The following is an 18,817-nucleotide window of genomic DNA, read 5'->3' as shown; positions in this document are numbered from 1 at the left end:
GAGCTACCCTCACCCCACAAGCCGCGCCTCTGTCCTGTGCCCCCCTCCCACCCTGGCTGGGCAGCACCTGCTCCTACCCCCTCCCTCACTGCAGGGGGCATTGATCTGCCCCCACACGCCCCTTCCCTCCCTCTTCCCCTTCCCCCACACTGGACTTACCACCTGATGGCAGCTGTATTGGATATTGGATCGGTATTGGCCGATAGGCCTCCTTAAATATCGGCTATCAGTATTGGTCCGCAAGATCGTATCGATGCACCCATGGTTACCATTGGACTTCTCCATTTAGATAAATTTCTCTCTCAATTCTATAGGAATATTTTTTCAAAATTTGGACTGTTGCAACCTGCATTTTGCATTAATGTGGAATTCTTACCTCCAGTAACATATATTCTCTGCAATACACTTCAGCTTTTCCCCAGTGTAGCAACTATACACCCAGTGGCCAGATCTTACTCTCACACAACTTTATACACTGTACACAGCCCCAGGAGAAGACAGATATCTTCTTTTAGAGTTAGGGAGACCAAAGGACAGGGCAGTGAAGTGACTTGGCCAAGATTACCCAGCAGACCAACAAAATGAAATAAGAACCAGGTCTCCCAAGTCTGCACACAGTCCACTAGGTATCAGTGCTGTATGTTAATACATGTATATGCAGGACTGGGGGCTTAGGTACCTGCAGAAAATACAGCTTCAGTGCTACAGCTTATTTGGTTTGGGGGAGTTTGCATCCTAATGTGCTAGGAATGTTCCCAACGGAGAAAGACAGTTCCTATCCCAAAATTGTTGGGCATTGTAATGGTAAGCTTTCATATCATGTATGGCTGTGAGGGTACTCAGAATCTGCTACGAGGTACTCCCTTCTCATGGCCTTCAAAGCACATTTGGGATGTCCAAATGCTACATTTGAAACTGGATGCCAGTTAATAGTTAGGAAATAATATAGAGTATTTTATTAAGTTGCATATTTTTGCCTTAAGTATCTCACTCAGAGAAGTGGTTTATGATAACAAGTATTGGCAAGTGGTTTCACACTGAAGCAATCTTGAGTAGCTTAAAGATACTCTGAAATTTTCAGTACAGCTCAGGCAGTTTCAATGGGAATATCCTCAATTAGAAAGGATTAAAGAAAGTAATTACAAGTATACAGCCCAAAATCCACTGAAGTCAACTGGAGCATTTCCATTAATTCTAATGAGTGTTGGATCAGATCTTGAATGAACTCATGGTTATTATTTTCTGATTCTGTTCTTTCATTCCACAACTGAGAAATTATTTTATGAATTAAAGCACAGACAATTAACTTGGAGGTAAACTTCAGCTTGGCATACCTTGCAAAATAAGTACAGTACATTTGTATTGGCGCACAAGTGACTAAAAGTACTGGAAAAAGCTACAGAAATGAATAGGCTTAGTAAAAAAAAAAAATCACACTGAAAACTTGAACATGAAAACGTTGCATAGTTTCTTCAACATGATATAAAGTTCAAGATATATGATACCTATAAATTGAATGCATCTTAGGTCAAACTTTGACCATGGAGTGTCAACCCAGAAAGTATACTGTGCATGGCTTCTTTAATATGGAGAAACTGTCAGAAACAATAAAATCAAACTGATCTAGATTTTCAGTCCTAAATTCAAGTCAATAAAGTGTTAAGAAAAAACTTGTGACTTCAATGAAGACTGATGCTGGAAACATCTTCATTTACCATTTTTCTGTATTAGGTCTTGATTCTTAAGAGAGATGGGTGTGCAGATCCATATCCTCATGTACAACTAAAATTTCACCAGTCAGTAAGCACACTTTCCTTTTTAAAGCATGGCAGAACTAATATAAAGCAATTATAATTTAAAGCACTTTTCACTTTCCTTTTTAAAGCATGGCAGAACTAATATAAATCAATGTACAAAATGCATGTGTTGTATTTATCATAAAAGTGCTTTAATTTCCACGTTTTTCAACGTATAACATTTAATGTCACTTAACTAATAGAAAACCAACTTTTGTCTTTAAAGTTTAATGAAATATGTTTAGAAAAAGCACTCTCATCTCTACAATACAATATTTAACATTTTTAACCAGAGCCAATATTTTAAATAAACTCCCCAATAAAGAGGCACATAAATAGTAAGCAGCCAAAGTAAATTACTTAAAGAATTTCTTTCAATTAACTGGTATAACTATACACTGCCTCGGCTTAAAAATAATTTATCCATTTCTTGAAAACTTTTCCATTAGTTTCTGCGACTGTTTAATTGATTTAACTATATAACTATAAACTTTGTCATTTCAATATTCTATTGAAATGGCACCAAATTTCATAGGTTGTTCAAGTTGCAATAAAATCCACTACTGTTTTTTAATGGAACGAATATAAATACAAAATCTTTTCTTCCTATCGTCTTTGATAACTGGCATATATGCTGATAGACTTCCTGTCTCAAACAACTCATATCTGGATTCGGAGTCCTACAATACCTGTCATATGGCAGTATTTTAAGAAAGTCATTCTTAAAGGGTTATTGTTAAATGACAGTATTCATGGGAACTTCTTGTCTTTTACTGATGCTCAAGGCTAGTTGCAAAGTACGCACAGGAGTACCCTTGGCAGACTGCCAGTTGTACTGTAACAGGAATCCTGCTGTAGCATGTCCATTAATCTTCTTCAAATACAAGCACTGTGCATCAAGTATTGTTATGGACATTCTTTCACAAAGTTTGAAGCTGATAAACTTGTGGACCTTTTTTCAGAAGATAACCCTGATCATTGAGAGAGCCAATAAAGCTGGCAAAATCAGATACCTAAAAGAAAAAAAAAAGCAGTAAGTTTTATTCAGAGCAACACTCCTGTTACTTGTCAGCTCTGTGTTCCTGAGGGAGCCCTGGCACCCAGCTTGCTGGACTTACAAGGGACTTTTTCTATTTCCACCCTCCACCCCCACACACACCTCATCTAACCAGAACTAAGCAGAAGAAAAGCTTAATAGGCATCTCAGGCCATACATTCCCTGGTCCCAGTATGGGAGGCCTATTTAAACTCGATTGACTAAAACTTGGTCACCGGGTTAGGGAATGCTGAGGCAAGAGACCGAGTCAGAGGGGATATGGGCGACATTTGAACAATGGTTAAGGGGTCATCACAGCGTCCAGCCCGTTGGAACCCTGGCCACAAATGCTGTCATACTTTTCCCAGGATGACTGGTGGAAGTCCTCCCCACAAAGTTTATGGACACTCCAAGTAATCAATCCCCTTAAATCTGTTAAAAGACTACAGTAAAATCTGAGAGTCATGCTAAGCTGAGGCTTATTCACAACAGGTAAAATGCAAAACACTGACACTTCACAGTGCAAGCATAGCTAGGCCATCTGAGAAGATCCCTTCCAGTATATTCATAATAAATTTCAAGCTGGCTCCTAGGTGTCTTTAAGACTTAATGTTTTTCCAAGTTGTTAGTTTCTTGAGATGTTCCAAACCAGATAACCCCTTGTCACTGAAAAAGGTAATTCATTTAAATTTAAACTGTTTATATAACAGGATTTTCCTTGTCAATTATGGCTTGGGACCCTCTTGATTTACACAATTAAAAGAATGCTTTGAAGAGGCTAGACTAAGGGTATAAGAAAGCTGCAAAGCAGCATGTGCTTCAAGAGAGAAAAATATCTCTGACACCATGCGCTGTTCTGGAGAAGCTGGGAGAAACAGATCATCTCCCTTCAACAATTGTGCTGTGAACTTTGCTTGTCAACAAATCACCCGAGTGCCTTGGAATGGTGAGATCCCAGCTCTCTCTCTCTCTCTCTCTTTCTTCTCTCTAAGCATAGTTTTCTGAACCTAAATTGTATTAGTTAAGCTTGAGCTAGATTTCCCCAAATACTCAATTAAATCAGGGTAATATTGTAATTGTTTTGTTTGTTTTTCCTTACGTGTCTATTACTACTAGTACCATTATACATTTCACATACTTAGCAATAAATAACTTTTAACCGGGTGTATTTTTCCTTCTCTACTGCCCTTCCCCACTTGCTCTGCAGCAACGCTTCTTTTACCTAAGCCAAAGATCCCTGTGAAGCCCAGAAATACTGTGGGGTCCGCTCATCAAGAGGCTACCACTACTAAGACAGTTAGGGCAAAAGATTGGGATGTGCCGAGTTTGAGACACATAAGGGGATCAGCTTATATAGGCTGATTGACCCAGTTTGGTTCAGACGTGCCCTAATGAACTGAATGCACTGGAAGTAGCTTGCAGGGTCAGGGATTTGGTGGCTTGGGGAGGAGGGGGCACTGACTGGTCTGTGTGGGGAGGGTCCTTCTGGGAGTGGGGCAAGGGGTCAGAGGACTCAACATTGGCCAGCACTGGGGGGGGCAGGAAGGGAAATGCAACCCAGGGCCTGGAGCTGGACTTTCCCAGCCTTGGGGCTACCTACACTGGGAACTGTACAGAAGTTTAGTTAGATTGCCAACCCAATCTAAGTTAGACTACCTTGGAGGTAAAGTTAACTTACATCAAGCTTGCCATTTTTTAGACCAATCTAACCATCCTGAACTTCTGTACAGTTTGCACTTAGATCAACCTAACTACAGATCTAAATGTAACGTCTGCACCCGGGCACACTAAGTTAGATTGGGTGGCCATTTTTAAACAGGATCTAACCCGCATTAACCTCCCCGAACATCTGTATGTACCCTATTAAAGATTTAACTTCTTTGCAAATTTCTAGACTGCTAACACTGAATACAGTTTGAGTGTATCCCTTCTCAGTTTATAGCACACAAGTTTCAATAAAAACTAGGTTGTTAGCATTTAAAAAAAACCCAAAAGAAACAAGCTCCAGTTTTTACCACATGGCTATTTTAAATCCATGTTCCATGAAAGATGAAAGGAAAATTTATTTTGCCAAGGGAGTGTTTTTGCCAGACTATTTTAAAAAGGAGAGAAAATAGAGAAATCTGTTGCCAAACAAGTCTTATAATTAATTCAAAGGCATTCAAGAGATACAGCTCCAGCGAAGGAAGGTCTCACACACACACACACACGAGTCCCTCCCTCCTCCTATAGAAGTAGTACTACTGTGTTTTGTCCAGATGTGACTCTCACTACTACCACTGCACCTCTTAACACTGAAAGATGCTAGCAAGGCAGCGTGAAGAACAATGCCCACGCTAATAGTTAGTGAAAAGACGTATTCAATTTTTCTTTATTTTCCATATGCAATGAGAACATTTTTAAAGAGACTTTAAAAATATATATCTTTCTATTAGATGTTTGAGGCATTTCATCAAGTATTGTAAAGTGCAACTGGCTAGCTAATTTTTTCACTTACGAAGAAAACAAACAAGACAGAGTAATACAAGCTGAAGATCAGAAAATAAATTCTGTATGTTGCTTTATGTATTTTTGATTTGCTTCATTTCTAATTAATACATTATGTAAGCTTGGAATAGGAATGAAAACATGCAGGCATTAAAAACAAGAATACATTTTCATCATAACAGGCAACATTTTGGGGCTTAAGTCATGGTGATCAGGAAGATGGAAAGAGGAAGTAAAACATGCTGAAATCAAACTTGTCTTTTGCAAACAAGGCAGAGACCATCCTCAATAGCAGCAGCAAAGCTAGTGCTTGCTGATGCAATATGTTACAGCTGTCAAAAAGGCTGATGAGATTAGAAGCAGTTTACAACAGAAATGAGTCATGGACAGATGTCAGAGCTGAAAAAATGTGGTTCGCTCATCCTTATCCAATGGTGAAATGTGACACTACTGTGCTGTTTCTGAGTTTTACTTCTTCATTTAAATTTCCTCAAGAGAAATTAAAATAACTTACTTTTATTTGTAATTCCTTTGCAATCTGCCGAAGCTGTTGAAATTCAAATATATTGTTGTAGGTTCTTTCGGCAATGTTACTCAGGGCAGAGACAAATTTTTTGGCTTGTGACCTATTGCTCATCCCAGAACCATGCTGCGAACGCTCAAAGTCCAGTTTTCCAAACTCATCGGTGTAAGTACCTAGCATGCTAAAAAACACAACCACACTGGAATCAACATCATGTAAAGGCAGAAATAAATACATACTCTATCCAATGCATAAGAGTATGCTCAAGGTCTAGAGGCCTACGAATTGTGCAACTCCATCCAGTAGTAATACATCAAAGCCCCAGGCTACTAGCTAAGTGGCTTATCTGAACCACTTCCAGACTTAATTGGTACACAGCATGAATTCACAGCAGTCAGCCAACAAGATAGGAAAATACTTAGGAGTACATCTCTTCTAACAGGTAAAATAATACAGTCTTCTCTAAACTGCTGAGCATCAGGTTTTTTTTGCAAGTTGTTTATAATCATAGTAGCCATGTTACATTAAATGAGAAAAATTAACAAATAACAGTATTGTACAATTATATTGTCACCTTATTTAGCTGAGGCTGCAAAGAGTTTTTAAAACAAAAGCTTTAGAGAGTTTACATATACATACCTATGGCCTGAACTATACCGTCTCATCATTCTCGTGGTTACATAAAGAAAAATGATATTCTTTAAATGAATACCATAATTTTGCATGATTGGTAACATCATACATTACCTATATTTCATTATTTCTACAACATCCTCAGCATCTTCTTTGGTTGATTTTTCCCTTAACTCCAGCCTTGAGCGTGCCTCAAAAAAAACCAAAACCAAATCATATATAACAATTCAGTTGCACAGTAACTTAAACACAAGAGTCCATCATTCAGGCATACTTGTTGCAACAAACTCTACGTGCTGGAATATGATCCTGCACAACTTAAATAGAGATGCCTGCATTCTTTTATGGCATTTCTGTATGAATAATAACACTAATAACAACCTGCTCTTATCAGTGAACAGCAATGCTTCACCCCTTCAAAGCCATCTTAGTGAGCTGGTGCCTGGAAATCATTTGCTTTATAACACTGCATTCTCTGGATAGCACCAAACCATGACTAACCCATTAAAAGACAACATTAAAATATGGACAATAGCAGTTAAGCCATGGCAGGCAAAGAAACATGCCCCTCTCCACATCTTCCAAGAGATTTTATTACTGAACATTAGGTTAGTATCTCTCAATCCTCTGCCGCCTCTTACAAGCAGGTACACAGCAGAGGGAGTGAAGTGGCTAGGATCTGTAAGGCTTGGGCAAGTTCACAGTCTAGGAAGACTTTTTCTGGAGAAAGACGCCCCAGCTCCTTAACAACTCGCCAGTTTTATATGCATCTTGCAATCAGCCACCTTAAAAAAAAAGTCATCACAGTCTGATTGCACAAGTTGGACTGTTACTTGCTATTTTGGTCAGTAAGCAAGGACCAGAACACCCTTGTTTTCCTAGCTGCAAAGGATTTAGAAACAGTTTGGAATAAAAAAAAAAAAAAAAGCGTTGCTTCAGGTTACTAGCCCTGCTGGAACTATAGAGCATCAAAATAAATTACGTTAGGCATGAAGGACAGACTAATGGATGTGAAGGCTAAACAAGTTGAAACATCTATTTATCTTCCACTCAGTCCTAGCTGAAAAGTATACTATTTGTAAAAATGGAAAAAAAGAAAATAAATTAGAAATTTGTGTACACTTTATTGTCTATATTGGCCTTTCTCGACTATACAGGCACAAGACAGACATAGTCAATGATTTATGTTCCAGTATAACCTCATAAATCCAGCATGCTCAGGACTGAGCACTTGCCAGAAATTTGAAAATGCCCTATTTTTTAGACTGGCGCAGCAGCTGGACCCAGAGCAGCAGCCACAGTGGAGCAGCAGAGCAGGGTGGTGAATGGCAGTGGCAGCTGCCACGTGCAAGCTTCCCCTTCTGCATCCGGGAGGACTGGGGGGAAGTGGTGGCCGGTCCCGGAGTGGCGAGGGGAAGTGCCGGATTTTTGATACTGCCAGATTATGAGGTTATACTGTATATATACTGTGGTCTAATAAAAGATATCAAATTCACCCAAGGAACCTTGTCTGCCACTGTATAACCTTGCATTCAACCTCTTGCCAGAGAAAACTCTGATGCGCTCTAGAACCCTCCAAGTCAAGGACCACAATGATAAGGAAAGTGGAAAAACCAGTGCAACACTTGTATTTATTGCACGTGTGAAGGATTAAAGACAAGAAACTAAAAGCAATCTACTTGAAACGGACAGGGAATAGGAGTAGGCGAAATACTATAACTCCTCTGGAGTGGTGGGAGATTTGACTTCTCTTCGTTTGCTCAGCTCAAAGCTTGATGCCCTCAAGGAGGCACAGCCCAGTTGTTCCTTGTGGATGGCTTAAATAGCAAGCTAGCCAGACGGTCATTTGTATCCACTGTACCAATGTTAGGTTGGTACTGTTTTACAGGAAATGCAGATCGCAAATAACCTGGTGGAATTTGCACAAAGGGAGACTATGTGACTTGCTCAAGGTCACACAGGATGTCAATGATAGGGAAGGGAACTGAACCTGAGTTTTCTAAGTTTCAGACCATGACTTTTATCACTGAGCCATCCTTCCTTCCCCTGCTTAGATAAGAACAAGTTGTTAAGGAAGCAGTTCTATAAACATTCATCTTCCTTTTTGCTAAAAATGGGCCAGCATATTACCTGCCAGAAACTCATGGCATATCAAACACCTCCAAGAGACAGCAGTAGATACCAACCTCTGTAAGTCGAATCAGTGACTCCAGTTGCCTTGTAGTGATTGGTGTGCTGTCTAGCCCTTGGTTCTGCTTCCGGAGCTCAATGTAGAATTCCTGGAGGACTTGCACAGCTTCTGGAGATAACTTTGGGTGGACATACTGCCGGGCATATCCAACATACTTCCTCAACAGCTGGTGTGGAATGGCATCAAAGTTTTCTCCTGGCAAGACCTAATCAATTACAAGCAGTGCTCTTGTGCTCAATGATTACAGTTGCAATACAGCATCATGCAGTAATATTTTTAGATAAAAATCATACTTCCTGTACTTGAAATAGAATAAACATTTAAAAAGAAGCAGAAATGGGACTAAGTGCTTTAGCATATTTCCTAACCAGTCCTTCATCTATGAACTTTTAGAATTAAAGCTGGGTGGTACATCATAAATATTGCCTTGGTTACTTTCAAAGGAAACAGCAAACATTTCTAGCTTGCAATGCAGAAAAATGAAAGGGCAAATGTGATTTGGCAAAATCAAGAGTCCCATTCTCAAAAAGACTGAACAATGAAGGAGAATGATACAGAAACTATATAGCCTAGAAATATACTAAATTAATGTGGCATTTAAGATTATGATGTGGAAAATATGATTTTACAACAAAAAAGAGTCACAAGTAGGAGCCCTGCTTTGCTTGCTGCAGTATAAACATATTGTTCCTTCCCTTGAGACCCCAATACTGCAGAGAGTTGCCTTTAGGTGGGGTTCTGTGACTGAGCCACAAAGGGACAGAGGTCTATCCTGCATGGTGAATCCAAGTGACAGACAAGGATATGGAGATAAAAGGAAAGACCAAACACATGGGAAAGTGGTGGAACTTGTGCGGGCCGGGAGCGACCCAAGCCCTTTTCGCGCTGCACGCGGGCTGTGGCCAGCAGCCCGGGCACGCCGGGTTGGAGAGGGAAGGCCGTCGAGCTGGAATTAGGCACAGACGCGTATCGGTAGTTTTAAAGATTGTTTACTTACACCGAGATGGCAGTGGTGTAGGCTGGAAAGCTTGATTGAGTTGCAGTTACAGACAGACAACATAGACGGTCTCGTGGAGGTTGCTAGGCTCCACGGTGCAGAGCTCTGGATGCTCTGGGTGAACGAGCCACCAAAATAGAAATCGTAAATACATCTTATAAAAGTCGCGTTCGAAGACGGGAAGAGGTGGGCGGTGGATCAGGCCGCCACGCTCCTCTGGATCTCACACAGGGAACGAATTTGCATACCGGTGGCAGGAACTCTTTTGCACGGTGGATTCCTCTTGCAACATGAGCAATGCACTCTGCAAAAGAAGCTGCAGAAAAGGCGGGAAACTCGTCCCTGCACCGGGGTTTCCTCTTGCTACAGGAAACTCTCGTGCAATGCTCTGCAACTTGACGGGGATAATTCTGGTGCCGAAGCGCGCACACAATCATGCCTTTTGGGTCATGACAGAACTGTTTCTTCAGTTAGGGGAGAAAGTGGAATTGAAATGGGGCAGGTGAATATACAAACAAGAAGGGATGGAAGGGGGAAATAAAGACAGAAAAAATGGAGGACTCAGTAGCTGGAATGGCAAGAAAGAAGAAGGTGGGGAGAAGTTTAATGATAGCATTAGCAAGTAAAAGGAAGAAGCACCATCCCCCGCAGAGCAGAAACATATAAAACGTTTAAAAACTGGACATATATGACAACCTCCTTGATATAACTTGCCACCACCTAACCTGCTGGAGTTATTAGGGCAACAAATAACAGGAACTCTATGAATTGGGTCCTTTTGCTAAACCTTCCAAAATGCCCTAGGCTAGAGTTGGTTCTCTATTTGGAATATAGAAGATGGCTGCTGAAAGATTCAGCACCCCCAAGCTGCCTGCATTAGTTCCAGTGGGAGATGGAGGATGGGGAGCTAAGAAACAAAATCTGAAGAGAACATCCCACCTTTAAACTTTCTAGTAATGGTTTATCTGAAACTGCTTCAAGGACAGAGGCATTAGGATCCTGAATGTTGGTGCGAGTCATTACAGCACTGCTACATACTCCTTGTTTTCCCGCTCGCATTGCCATTACATGTTCAGAAAGCAAATGGTCATGAGCTTCATTTGGGGTGTCCAACAAGATAAATACCAAGTCAAATCTGGACAATAAGGCACTCCCCATTCTACAAGACAAAAACAACAGACAAAGTGAAAATCTACAGCATCTTTATCCTATTGCCCTGCTTCTCAAGAAGGATATAAGACATAAAAATTTACCCAGTGTAGTAAAGTCACAGTAAAACAGCAGTTTCTCTCTCAAATGATCAAGAATAAATATTGTAATAAAAAAATCACATTCATCCTTCAGGAAACCGGGGGGGAGGGGTGTAGAAATCAACAGACTGAATTAGGTATCTTACAGCAACCCTAGTAACTGCAAGGTACCTAATTAACATTTTGAAAAGTGCTTACTTTAAGTTCTCAGATACTGTTTTGGCCTTGTTATAGTGCCCCCCAACTGGGTTTGCTGCAGCAATAATAGACGTCCTAGCTGGCAAACTGCATACAATGCCAGCCTTGGCCAGACTGATACTTTGCTGTTCCATTGCTTCCAACAAAGCTTGATGCTGGCTTCCCATCTTGTCAAATTCATCTATTCCACAAATACCTGGAAATGTAATACAGGATAAATCAGAAAGCAATCAGATCACTGGCCAGGTGCATATTATTGATACTATACTGCACCACAAGCCAAATCCAAACTCTAATGGCTGCAGAGGGTGTTAAAGCTCACATTCTCCTAAGCTTAGCTTCCTTTCCAGGTTGGCTCTGGTACACTGATGATCAAAATGCAAGTCTGGAATGGGCAAATATTACAGAGAAGGACATAACTGGTCATGCTCAGAGCAACCTTGTGAACAATACATTTGTTTCTGTTTGCTGCCAACCTGTACTCCAGAATCCAATAATTTTAAGAAAAATTAGGTTAACTTTAAAAAAAAAATGGAGTGCCTAAATTCACTGAGAACCTAGTAGCTTCCATTACAGTCAAGGGACATTCAGTGACTGAAAACCCAGCTCTTTTTTTAGACCTCTAAATAATAATAGCATATGGATTTTAAGAGCTTTCCTTTAAACATTTAATCTTCTGAGAATGACACTTAAACTCCAAAGGAATCAATTCTATAGAGGCTAGTGGAGAACATCATGAATTTTAAGTCTCACCAAAGGAAGCCTCCCTGGAGGAGACCAGCAGAGCATGAGGATCAACATTTTAAATAGCTGTATGAAATCTTTTAAGATGTGTTTTATACTTGAAAATATTAACTTTGAAAACAAATTAATTAAAGAGAATTAGCTTGAAATTGGAAGCTAAGGACAGCATCATTGTAAACCCTTAGATTTAATATCACAAAATTCAGATTTTAAAAAGTAAATTTAAGGGGAGATAAAAACACACCAATTTGAATCAGAAGTAAAATATTGTGCAAAAATGGTACCCACAGCCCTTAGCATATTACCTTGATCTCCAAGTACTAGAGCACCAGCTTCCAAAGCAAAATCTCCAGAGGCACCATCTCTAGACAGAGTTACAGTCAGGCCAGAGCTGGTGGTGGTATTACCACAAACATATACACCACGCGGAGCAATATTGCACACTGCCTGTGCAAACAAACACAGATTTTTAATGTTAATTTTGTTTAATGTGATTCAATAACTCAAGCTATTCTGGAAAAAATAGCCCAGGTCTGATGTTTTTGCTACTCCACTTCACAAGGCAACAATGCAAAAATTATTAACTTTGTTTAACCCTACATGTCTTCTTATGACCATGCCTGTTTAATCATCGTGCCATAAATACTTGGATTTTGCAACATGTAGAAAGCACTGGAAAAAAGTCAAATGGATGATTCCCTATCCTAAAAACTTTTACTTTGCTATTTATTTTCTAATGAAAGCACTTCAAACATAAGATGACGTTAAGTGCATATGTGCATGCACATACACATCTCGGGTTGTTAATCACCGAAATGCAGCCATGTAACACAGGGACTGCCAGACTGGATCAGATACAAGTTCCATCTAGTCCTGCACCCTGTTTCCTGACATTGGCTTACACCAGCTATTTCACAGAAAGGTGTAACACTGGCTGCAGTAGGCAGATTTGAGATAATCTACAGCCCAGATTAAATCTTCTCCTGGTCTCCAGTAGTTAGAGAGTGGCTTAAATCCTAAAGCATGAAGATCTCAACAGGAGTTAAATACAAAAAGTGGGGAAAAAAATGCATCAAAATTAAACTTGGGAGACAATTTATACAGGCAGGCAGACAGAACATAGCAGCTTCTGATAAACATGGTTTCTCTTCCCCAGTGGACTGTTAATTACTTTTCTTTCATGTCACTATCAGAAGTGAATCAAAGATTATATCAGAACAGTATTTGTTCAGCGCTACAAAAGGCACTGACTACAACACACTGTCTCCTACAGAGCTTTGTTTTTTTCTTAGCAGCTTTCCCATAGTGCCCTTGATGAACCTTGCACTACTACAAAGTATTATAATTATTATACTACAAAGTATTATTTTCTTTTCATAAATGGCACCTAAGTGTTTACTACAGAAAATAAAACAAGTCTTACATTGCTTGTGACCTAGTTTTCTTTGATAAAAAAAAATTTAAAAAATCACAAATTCTCTGACAAAAAAAAATGCATATTCTCTGATAACCGCCCCTCAAATCCGTGATTAAAATAAAAGGCCCCTCACTCCTCCCCCCCCCCCCACAACCCCTCCAGCCCTGCTGATGCCCCTCATTCCCCACCCCCATAACTCCCCCAGCCTTGCTGGTGCCCCTCACTTCTCCCCCTTTCTGCCCCAGACCTGCTGATGACATATACATACACATGGCTTCCCCTGTCTGACCACTCTCCTCCCACTCTCTTCCACCTCCTCGCAGGCTGGAACTCTGCAAAACCCATGGGTTTCTCTCTTAAGATGAGAAATCCATGCTTTCCTCAGGTAAAAAGGGAAAATCTGCATTTTCCTCTGTTTTCCCATGGGAAAACAGAAAACCCAGATCCCTGCTTGTGACTGCATTCCCACTTAGGGTAAAACAGGAATACATTGTTTAAATATTTGTATGCAAGAGATTTGTACATAAAGCCCTAAACTTGGCTCAAATATTCTAAATCAGAATCATAGCTGTGCCAATATCAAAAAGAAACTGATTCAAGAACTTTTTAAAAACAGAAAAAGAGCCTGCATGTTTACAGATTACTACAAAAAGCACTCCATCCAGTTGTGCTAAAAAGGAGCGTGTGTAATTGTACTGGTCAAGATGTGGCTTGGAAATTATTCTTCGTACAATAAGTACATGTGTAAAAACATGTTCAGAGAATGCTTCTAGAGAGAAGGACAAAGGAAGAGTGAAGCAAAGAGATTAAGATATATTGATGTATTCCTTCATATTGTCTCTCCTTTACAAATAGTTCCTTTTTTTAATTCTATCAACCACATCTTCAAATTTTAAGAAGATTCATGGTTTATATATATTTTTGGTGTCTCCACCAATGAATTGTCTTCCTCCCGCTCTTTGCTATAATCATTCATCTATCGCTTACAAGAGATTTATTCCAGATAGTAAACAGGGTTCTTAAGTTTTGGCAGGTATGTTAACATAAGTGCACATTATTGTTCACATAGAAAATTACCACCTTTTCTTGACACCAATACTTAAAAACACTGCTTTCCATCTTAATAAATGTGACACCCTGTTAGTGGTATGTTACAATATCGTAAAGCTAGCTCAGTAATTCATTTTTAAAAATACCCACACCAGCACTTTTTCAAACTAATTTCTCCTATATTGCCAGTTGAGGCAATATGTCATTAGAAGCTCTGTCTTTCAAAAGAAGATGTCTGATATTATCTTGTTGTCACAGTCTGAGCAAAAAGAAAGTGAGCTTTATTAATAGTATAGGATTTTGCTATTCCATTGTACTGTCAAAGTAGCTCAAAATTCATTTCCCAAGTATTCTCAGAATGCAACACATTTTGTAAATTATAATCCCCTATCCTCAGTATGGGGAAGATGAGGCAACTGAGACGGAGAATATTTGCATTCCCTACAAAGTCACTGAGGACTGTGTACATAATTGCTGTTTGTGATTTTGAAGATTTCCCACAAGGTCATAAAAAGCCCATCCCTGAAACTAAAATAATATCCAAGGTCTCAATTCCCATTTCTTTATCCCATTCACAAGACTATCTTTGCCTTCACTTGCTGTATATAAAGCATGACATAGAAAATTTAGTCAGGTACATTATGTCAAGTGTAATACTCATATGTCCATTTTTTGTTCACTTCTAGATTCTATTGGGAAAAGTGAAAACAACAGAAGATTGACTAAAAGGCATACATTTAACATTTAAAGCAGTCTCCTTCTTACAGTTAATCCTCTCGAGGCCACATAAAAAAAGGGAGGTACCAGAGTCCTAGTAACCCCGGAGAACAGATATCTCCCCTGCACAATTAAGAATCTGGGAGAGATGGTGTGGGGATTGTGATCCCAACTAAGTCCAAAGTAATCCTTCAGCCGCAGGGCAGCATTCTGCACTCTGGCTGCTTCTGCAGTGGACCACAAGGTTGCACATACAAAGAAACACTCAATGCAAGGGGTTAGAGACAAAGCAACAAGCATGCATCCGCTCTCCATCATGATAAATTAACCCATACTTGCAACATCTGACTCTTTCCCAGTCCTGGATCGCCAACCACCAGAACATGTGGGTCTCCTCGCACTGGAATTCTGTTTTTGTCATCAACATATTTTTGGCATCCTCCAAACAATGCCAGCACCAAACCTGCCTTTACAATCTAGAATGGTAAATACAGACACTAGTCAGAATTAGGCAACAGTAACCGTTGGTAATAACTGCTTCCCAGAGTTAGCTGTGTTCAACTGTACCATGTAGAAGGGAAAGATTGTATAGTGCAAGAAAAGGTTGAAAAGGAGTGAGAGCTCCCACCCTTGCACCATTCCCTACCTAGGTTCTTTTCTGGGATTTCTGTTTGTGAACTGACATGGAAAAAGGAACAGTGAATCCAAACATTAGCTGGAGGCTGGGGTGGGATGGGGGAGAAGGTATCAGTTTTTTCCACATTGCTAAGCTTTAAAAAAGAAAAAAAAAATCATCCCTTGAGAGTTCACTGTAACCAAGTTGTAAATAAGTCTGAAATCAGAATGAAAAGCTGAACTGTAAAAATTACTTACTTCATGGCCATATATAGTAGGACAAAGCGAGCTGAAAAACCCAAGACATTAAAATGTGATTAATACAGATCTCATATTACCACTACAGAATCATTTACTCTGTCTCAATTATAAAACAGGTACAGAAGTTCATTTTTTCATATTAAATCACATCAAAACCAAAGACTTCTTAAAAATACAGTATCAAACTCCTTGAACTTTTTGGACAGCCAATTCCACTTATCATTAAGTGAGCTGTACTCACTTCAGCCTGTACACACACAAAAAAGAACTAGTTACACAATAGTTGCTCTATCCTCTCTTATCTTTGCAGCATAACTACTTGTAATCAGCATAAGCCTCCTGTTCGACTGTACTGCCATTTGAAGTGGTCGTGGATTCCACAGAGCTTAGCTGTAGTGTCCTGGAATCCTCCAGGACTACCTTCTGGCCCTGCATTATCTGCTTCATGCCCACTGTTTTAGTCTCACATCTCAATTCCTCCAGTACTGCTGGGGTGCCACAGGCAGACTACAGAACATAACAGAACGGTGCACAACACAAGCTGCAAGTAGAATAGCTTCACACATTAAAAAAAATAATGCAAAAAACAAAAAACTTTAGGGACTGAAAAAAGAAGTGATTGAGAAGAAAAACATCAGAGAGATATGTGTAAGCACAAGTACATATACTGCCCTGCTGAAGGATACACACAGTTGGGGCGAAAATTCAACAAATGGTTACAACTGCAAACATCTGCTTAACTAACCTCATCTCCTACCCTCCTACCCAGGCATCATGCTTACATTAACCCACAAGGAAATACTTCATTAAGAGATGTGACCAATACTAACTGCTTAAGTCAGTCAAGAAGCCAAATAGATAATACACCAGACTTGAAAGACAAAAGCTGCAATGGCAAGGTCTACACTGCTAAAACTAAGAAACAACTTACTTGACAATCAGCTTGAACAGATTTTCCTCAGCTTGAATCTCTCGAACAGCATAAAGATCTTTTAGTGAAAATTCCAGGAATGCTCTGTGATCAGTCTCATCTTCAAATTTTTTAATTTTTTGTCCTTTACTGTTGCTGACAGAATTTGCCTCAATGTACAACAAGAACATACACTTATCGTTCTTATTTCTAGAGACTCCTATTAAATGACAAAGACAGTCAAAAGTAGGAAGGCAATTAATTTAGTTCAGAAATGTTAAAAACCACATGCTCAAACTGCTAAACATTTTAATTAATAATATGAGCTAAAGTCCAATCACAGTTCCTAAATGCAGAACAATGTAGTTCTAGGACAATATACTGCTAATTGTATTTGTACAACTTATTTTTTCAAAGCCTGATACAAAGCCAGAAAAAGCTTCTAATGACACAATGAGCTTCCTTTACTTTTAAAATGCTGGTTCATCTTCTTACAGTTAGACACAGAGTCAGGGACTCTCTGGATAGGGACTTATCTGAAATATGTGATCAATTTTATTTTAATTAAATTTTATTTTAAAATAATTAATTAATTATTTAGAAACACAAAATGACACAGTTAAAAAACCCTGATATTATATGAGACTTTAAAACTGCTAGCTTAGCCTGAATAGATGCATACTACATTTTACTCCTAAAATACTTGTTAAAGTTGTATAGTAAGGAAGATGAGAAAAATGCTGTTAAAAAAGGAAACACTATCTACCTCCATAACAGAAGAATTACTGAACTATTATAACAACACCTTCAAAAACTGACAGGTCATCAGAATTCTTTGTACACACACTTCATTACAGATCACCAGAGAACTTCAAAAGAGAGGATCCATAAGGTTTACCCAAGCACAGAAGTGAGTCATTAAAGAGACTGCACAGTTATAAGTGTACCCATAACATTTATTTTAACCCTGATAACAATCTGCTTGAAATGAAAGATGAAAACTGTCAAAAAGCTAATCTCAAAGAGACCATTTTAGACACAAGCCTGGCAAGCAGGCCTTGATCTCAATGCCTTGTTTCCTTTAGCAGGGTATAGCAGACTTTTCAAGCCAAATGACTTACTGAAACATCAGAAGCCTGTTGTGGGAATTCAGACCTCAACACAGAGGGCTACTGCACTGCAGATTGTATATGAGCCAGTGTAGATTGGACCAAGAGGTACACAGCTGCTCCTACAATTCACTTAATTTTTTCCTTTCTCCTTTTCACTACTAGGGCACCTCCCTGTTCAACAATTTCCCCTTGTACACTTTGTAAATTTCTAAGCAGTGAATAGATGTGCTTTGAGAGATCAAATCAATGACCAATTAACAAAACTATCCTTTTTAATTGCACGCAAGATATACATGAGGTTAAGGGGAAAAAACTCCCAAGCAAATGAAAGTTTAAACCACATGTGCTGTACCTTCTTCAGAGTTTGACACCTTGACAATTCCTGTAATTGTGACTATATCTCCTGGAACACAACTGTCCACAAGATCCTGAACCAGCTCACATTCTATGGTGCGAGGAATTCGACCCGCTTCTCGCTGATCATCAGACATGAGTTCCTGAACCCTAAAATATAAAGAATTGCACCAGTCTGTAACATTTCCATTTAAACTCTTCTATCAAAAGTCCTCAAAAAGTATGCTTCAAAACAGTACTTCTGATGTCATAAGACAGGAGATAATAGTAACAGACTGATAATCCTGAAAATAATGATGTAAAATAGAAAAGTCTCCACCTTTCAAAGTCAGAAAACTCCAAAAATGTTGAGTGCTTGCAGGACCAGGGTTTTAATATACAGTTCACTTTTTCTTAAACATATGCTCCAAACAGCATTTCCAAAGAGTCACAACTTTATTAATGCTATATAACTGTCAACTCTAATATCACCTTACTACTCAGTGAAATCTAATCACATAACAGCTTACATATAAAAACTCTTTCC

The 18,817-nt window shown here is 39.2% G+C and overlaps 2 protein-coding genes across 5 annotated transcripts in view; both read right to left on the bottom strand.

Moving 5' to 3' along the window:
- CRLS1 (cardiolipin synthase 1) overlaps window positions 1-2,712 on the bottom strand; it is a 13,773-nt gene extending 11,061 nt beyond the window's left edge. Inside the window, exon 1 of the mRNA XM_006015452.2 lies at window positions 2,571-2,712. Coding sequence (XP_006015514.1) covers window positions 2,571-2,712 — 142 coding nt within the window. The remainder of the gene's footprint in view (window positions 1-2,570) is intronic.
- MCM8 (minichromosome maintenance 8 homologous recombination repair factor) overlaps window positions 1,410-18,817 on the bottom strand; it is a 33,680-nt gene continuing 16,272 nt past the window's right edge. For all 4 annotated transcript variants that reach the window (XM_006015435.3, XM_025202139.1, XM_006015434.3 and 1 more), the window contains 11 exons: window positions 18,290-18,441; window positions 16,847-17,045; window positions 15,913-15,943; window positions 15,375-15,515; window positions 12,161-12,302; window positions 11,112-11,307; window positions 10,603-10,822; window positions 8,662-8,871; window positions 6,590-6,666; window positions 5,834-6,023; window positions 1,410-2,809 (listed from right to left, as the gene is read on the bottom strand). In XM_006015435.3, the coding sequence (XP_006015497.1) occupies window positions 2,717-2,809; window positions 5,834-6,023; window positions 6,590-6,666; window positions 8,662-8,871; window positions 10,603-10,822; window positions 11,112-11,307; window positions 12,161-12,302; window positions 15,375-15,515; window positions 15,913-15,943; window positions 16,847-17,045; window positions 18,290-18,441 (1,651 nt within the window). In that variant the 3' untranslated portion in view covers window positions 1,410-2,716. The remainder of the gene's footprint in view (window positions 2,810-5,833; window positions 6,024-6,589; window positions 6,667-8,661; window positions 8,872-10,602; window positions 10,823-11,111; window positions 11,308-12,160; window positions 12,303-15,374; window positions 15,516-15,912; window positions 15,944-16,846; window positions 17,046-18,289; window positions 18,442-18,817) is intronic.

Source organism: Alligator sinensis, unplaced genomic scaffold (assembly GCF_000455745.1).
Source record: "Alligator sinensis unplaced genomic scaffold, ASM45574v1 scaffold140_1, whole genome shotgun sequence".
NCBI lineage: Eukaryota > Metazoa > Chordata > Crocodylia > Alligatoridae > Alligator > Alligator sinensis.
The sequence above is the reverse complement of the archived record's forward strand: the minus strand, read 5'-3'. Positions and strand labels throughout refer to the sequence as shown.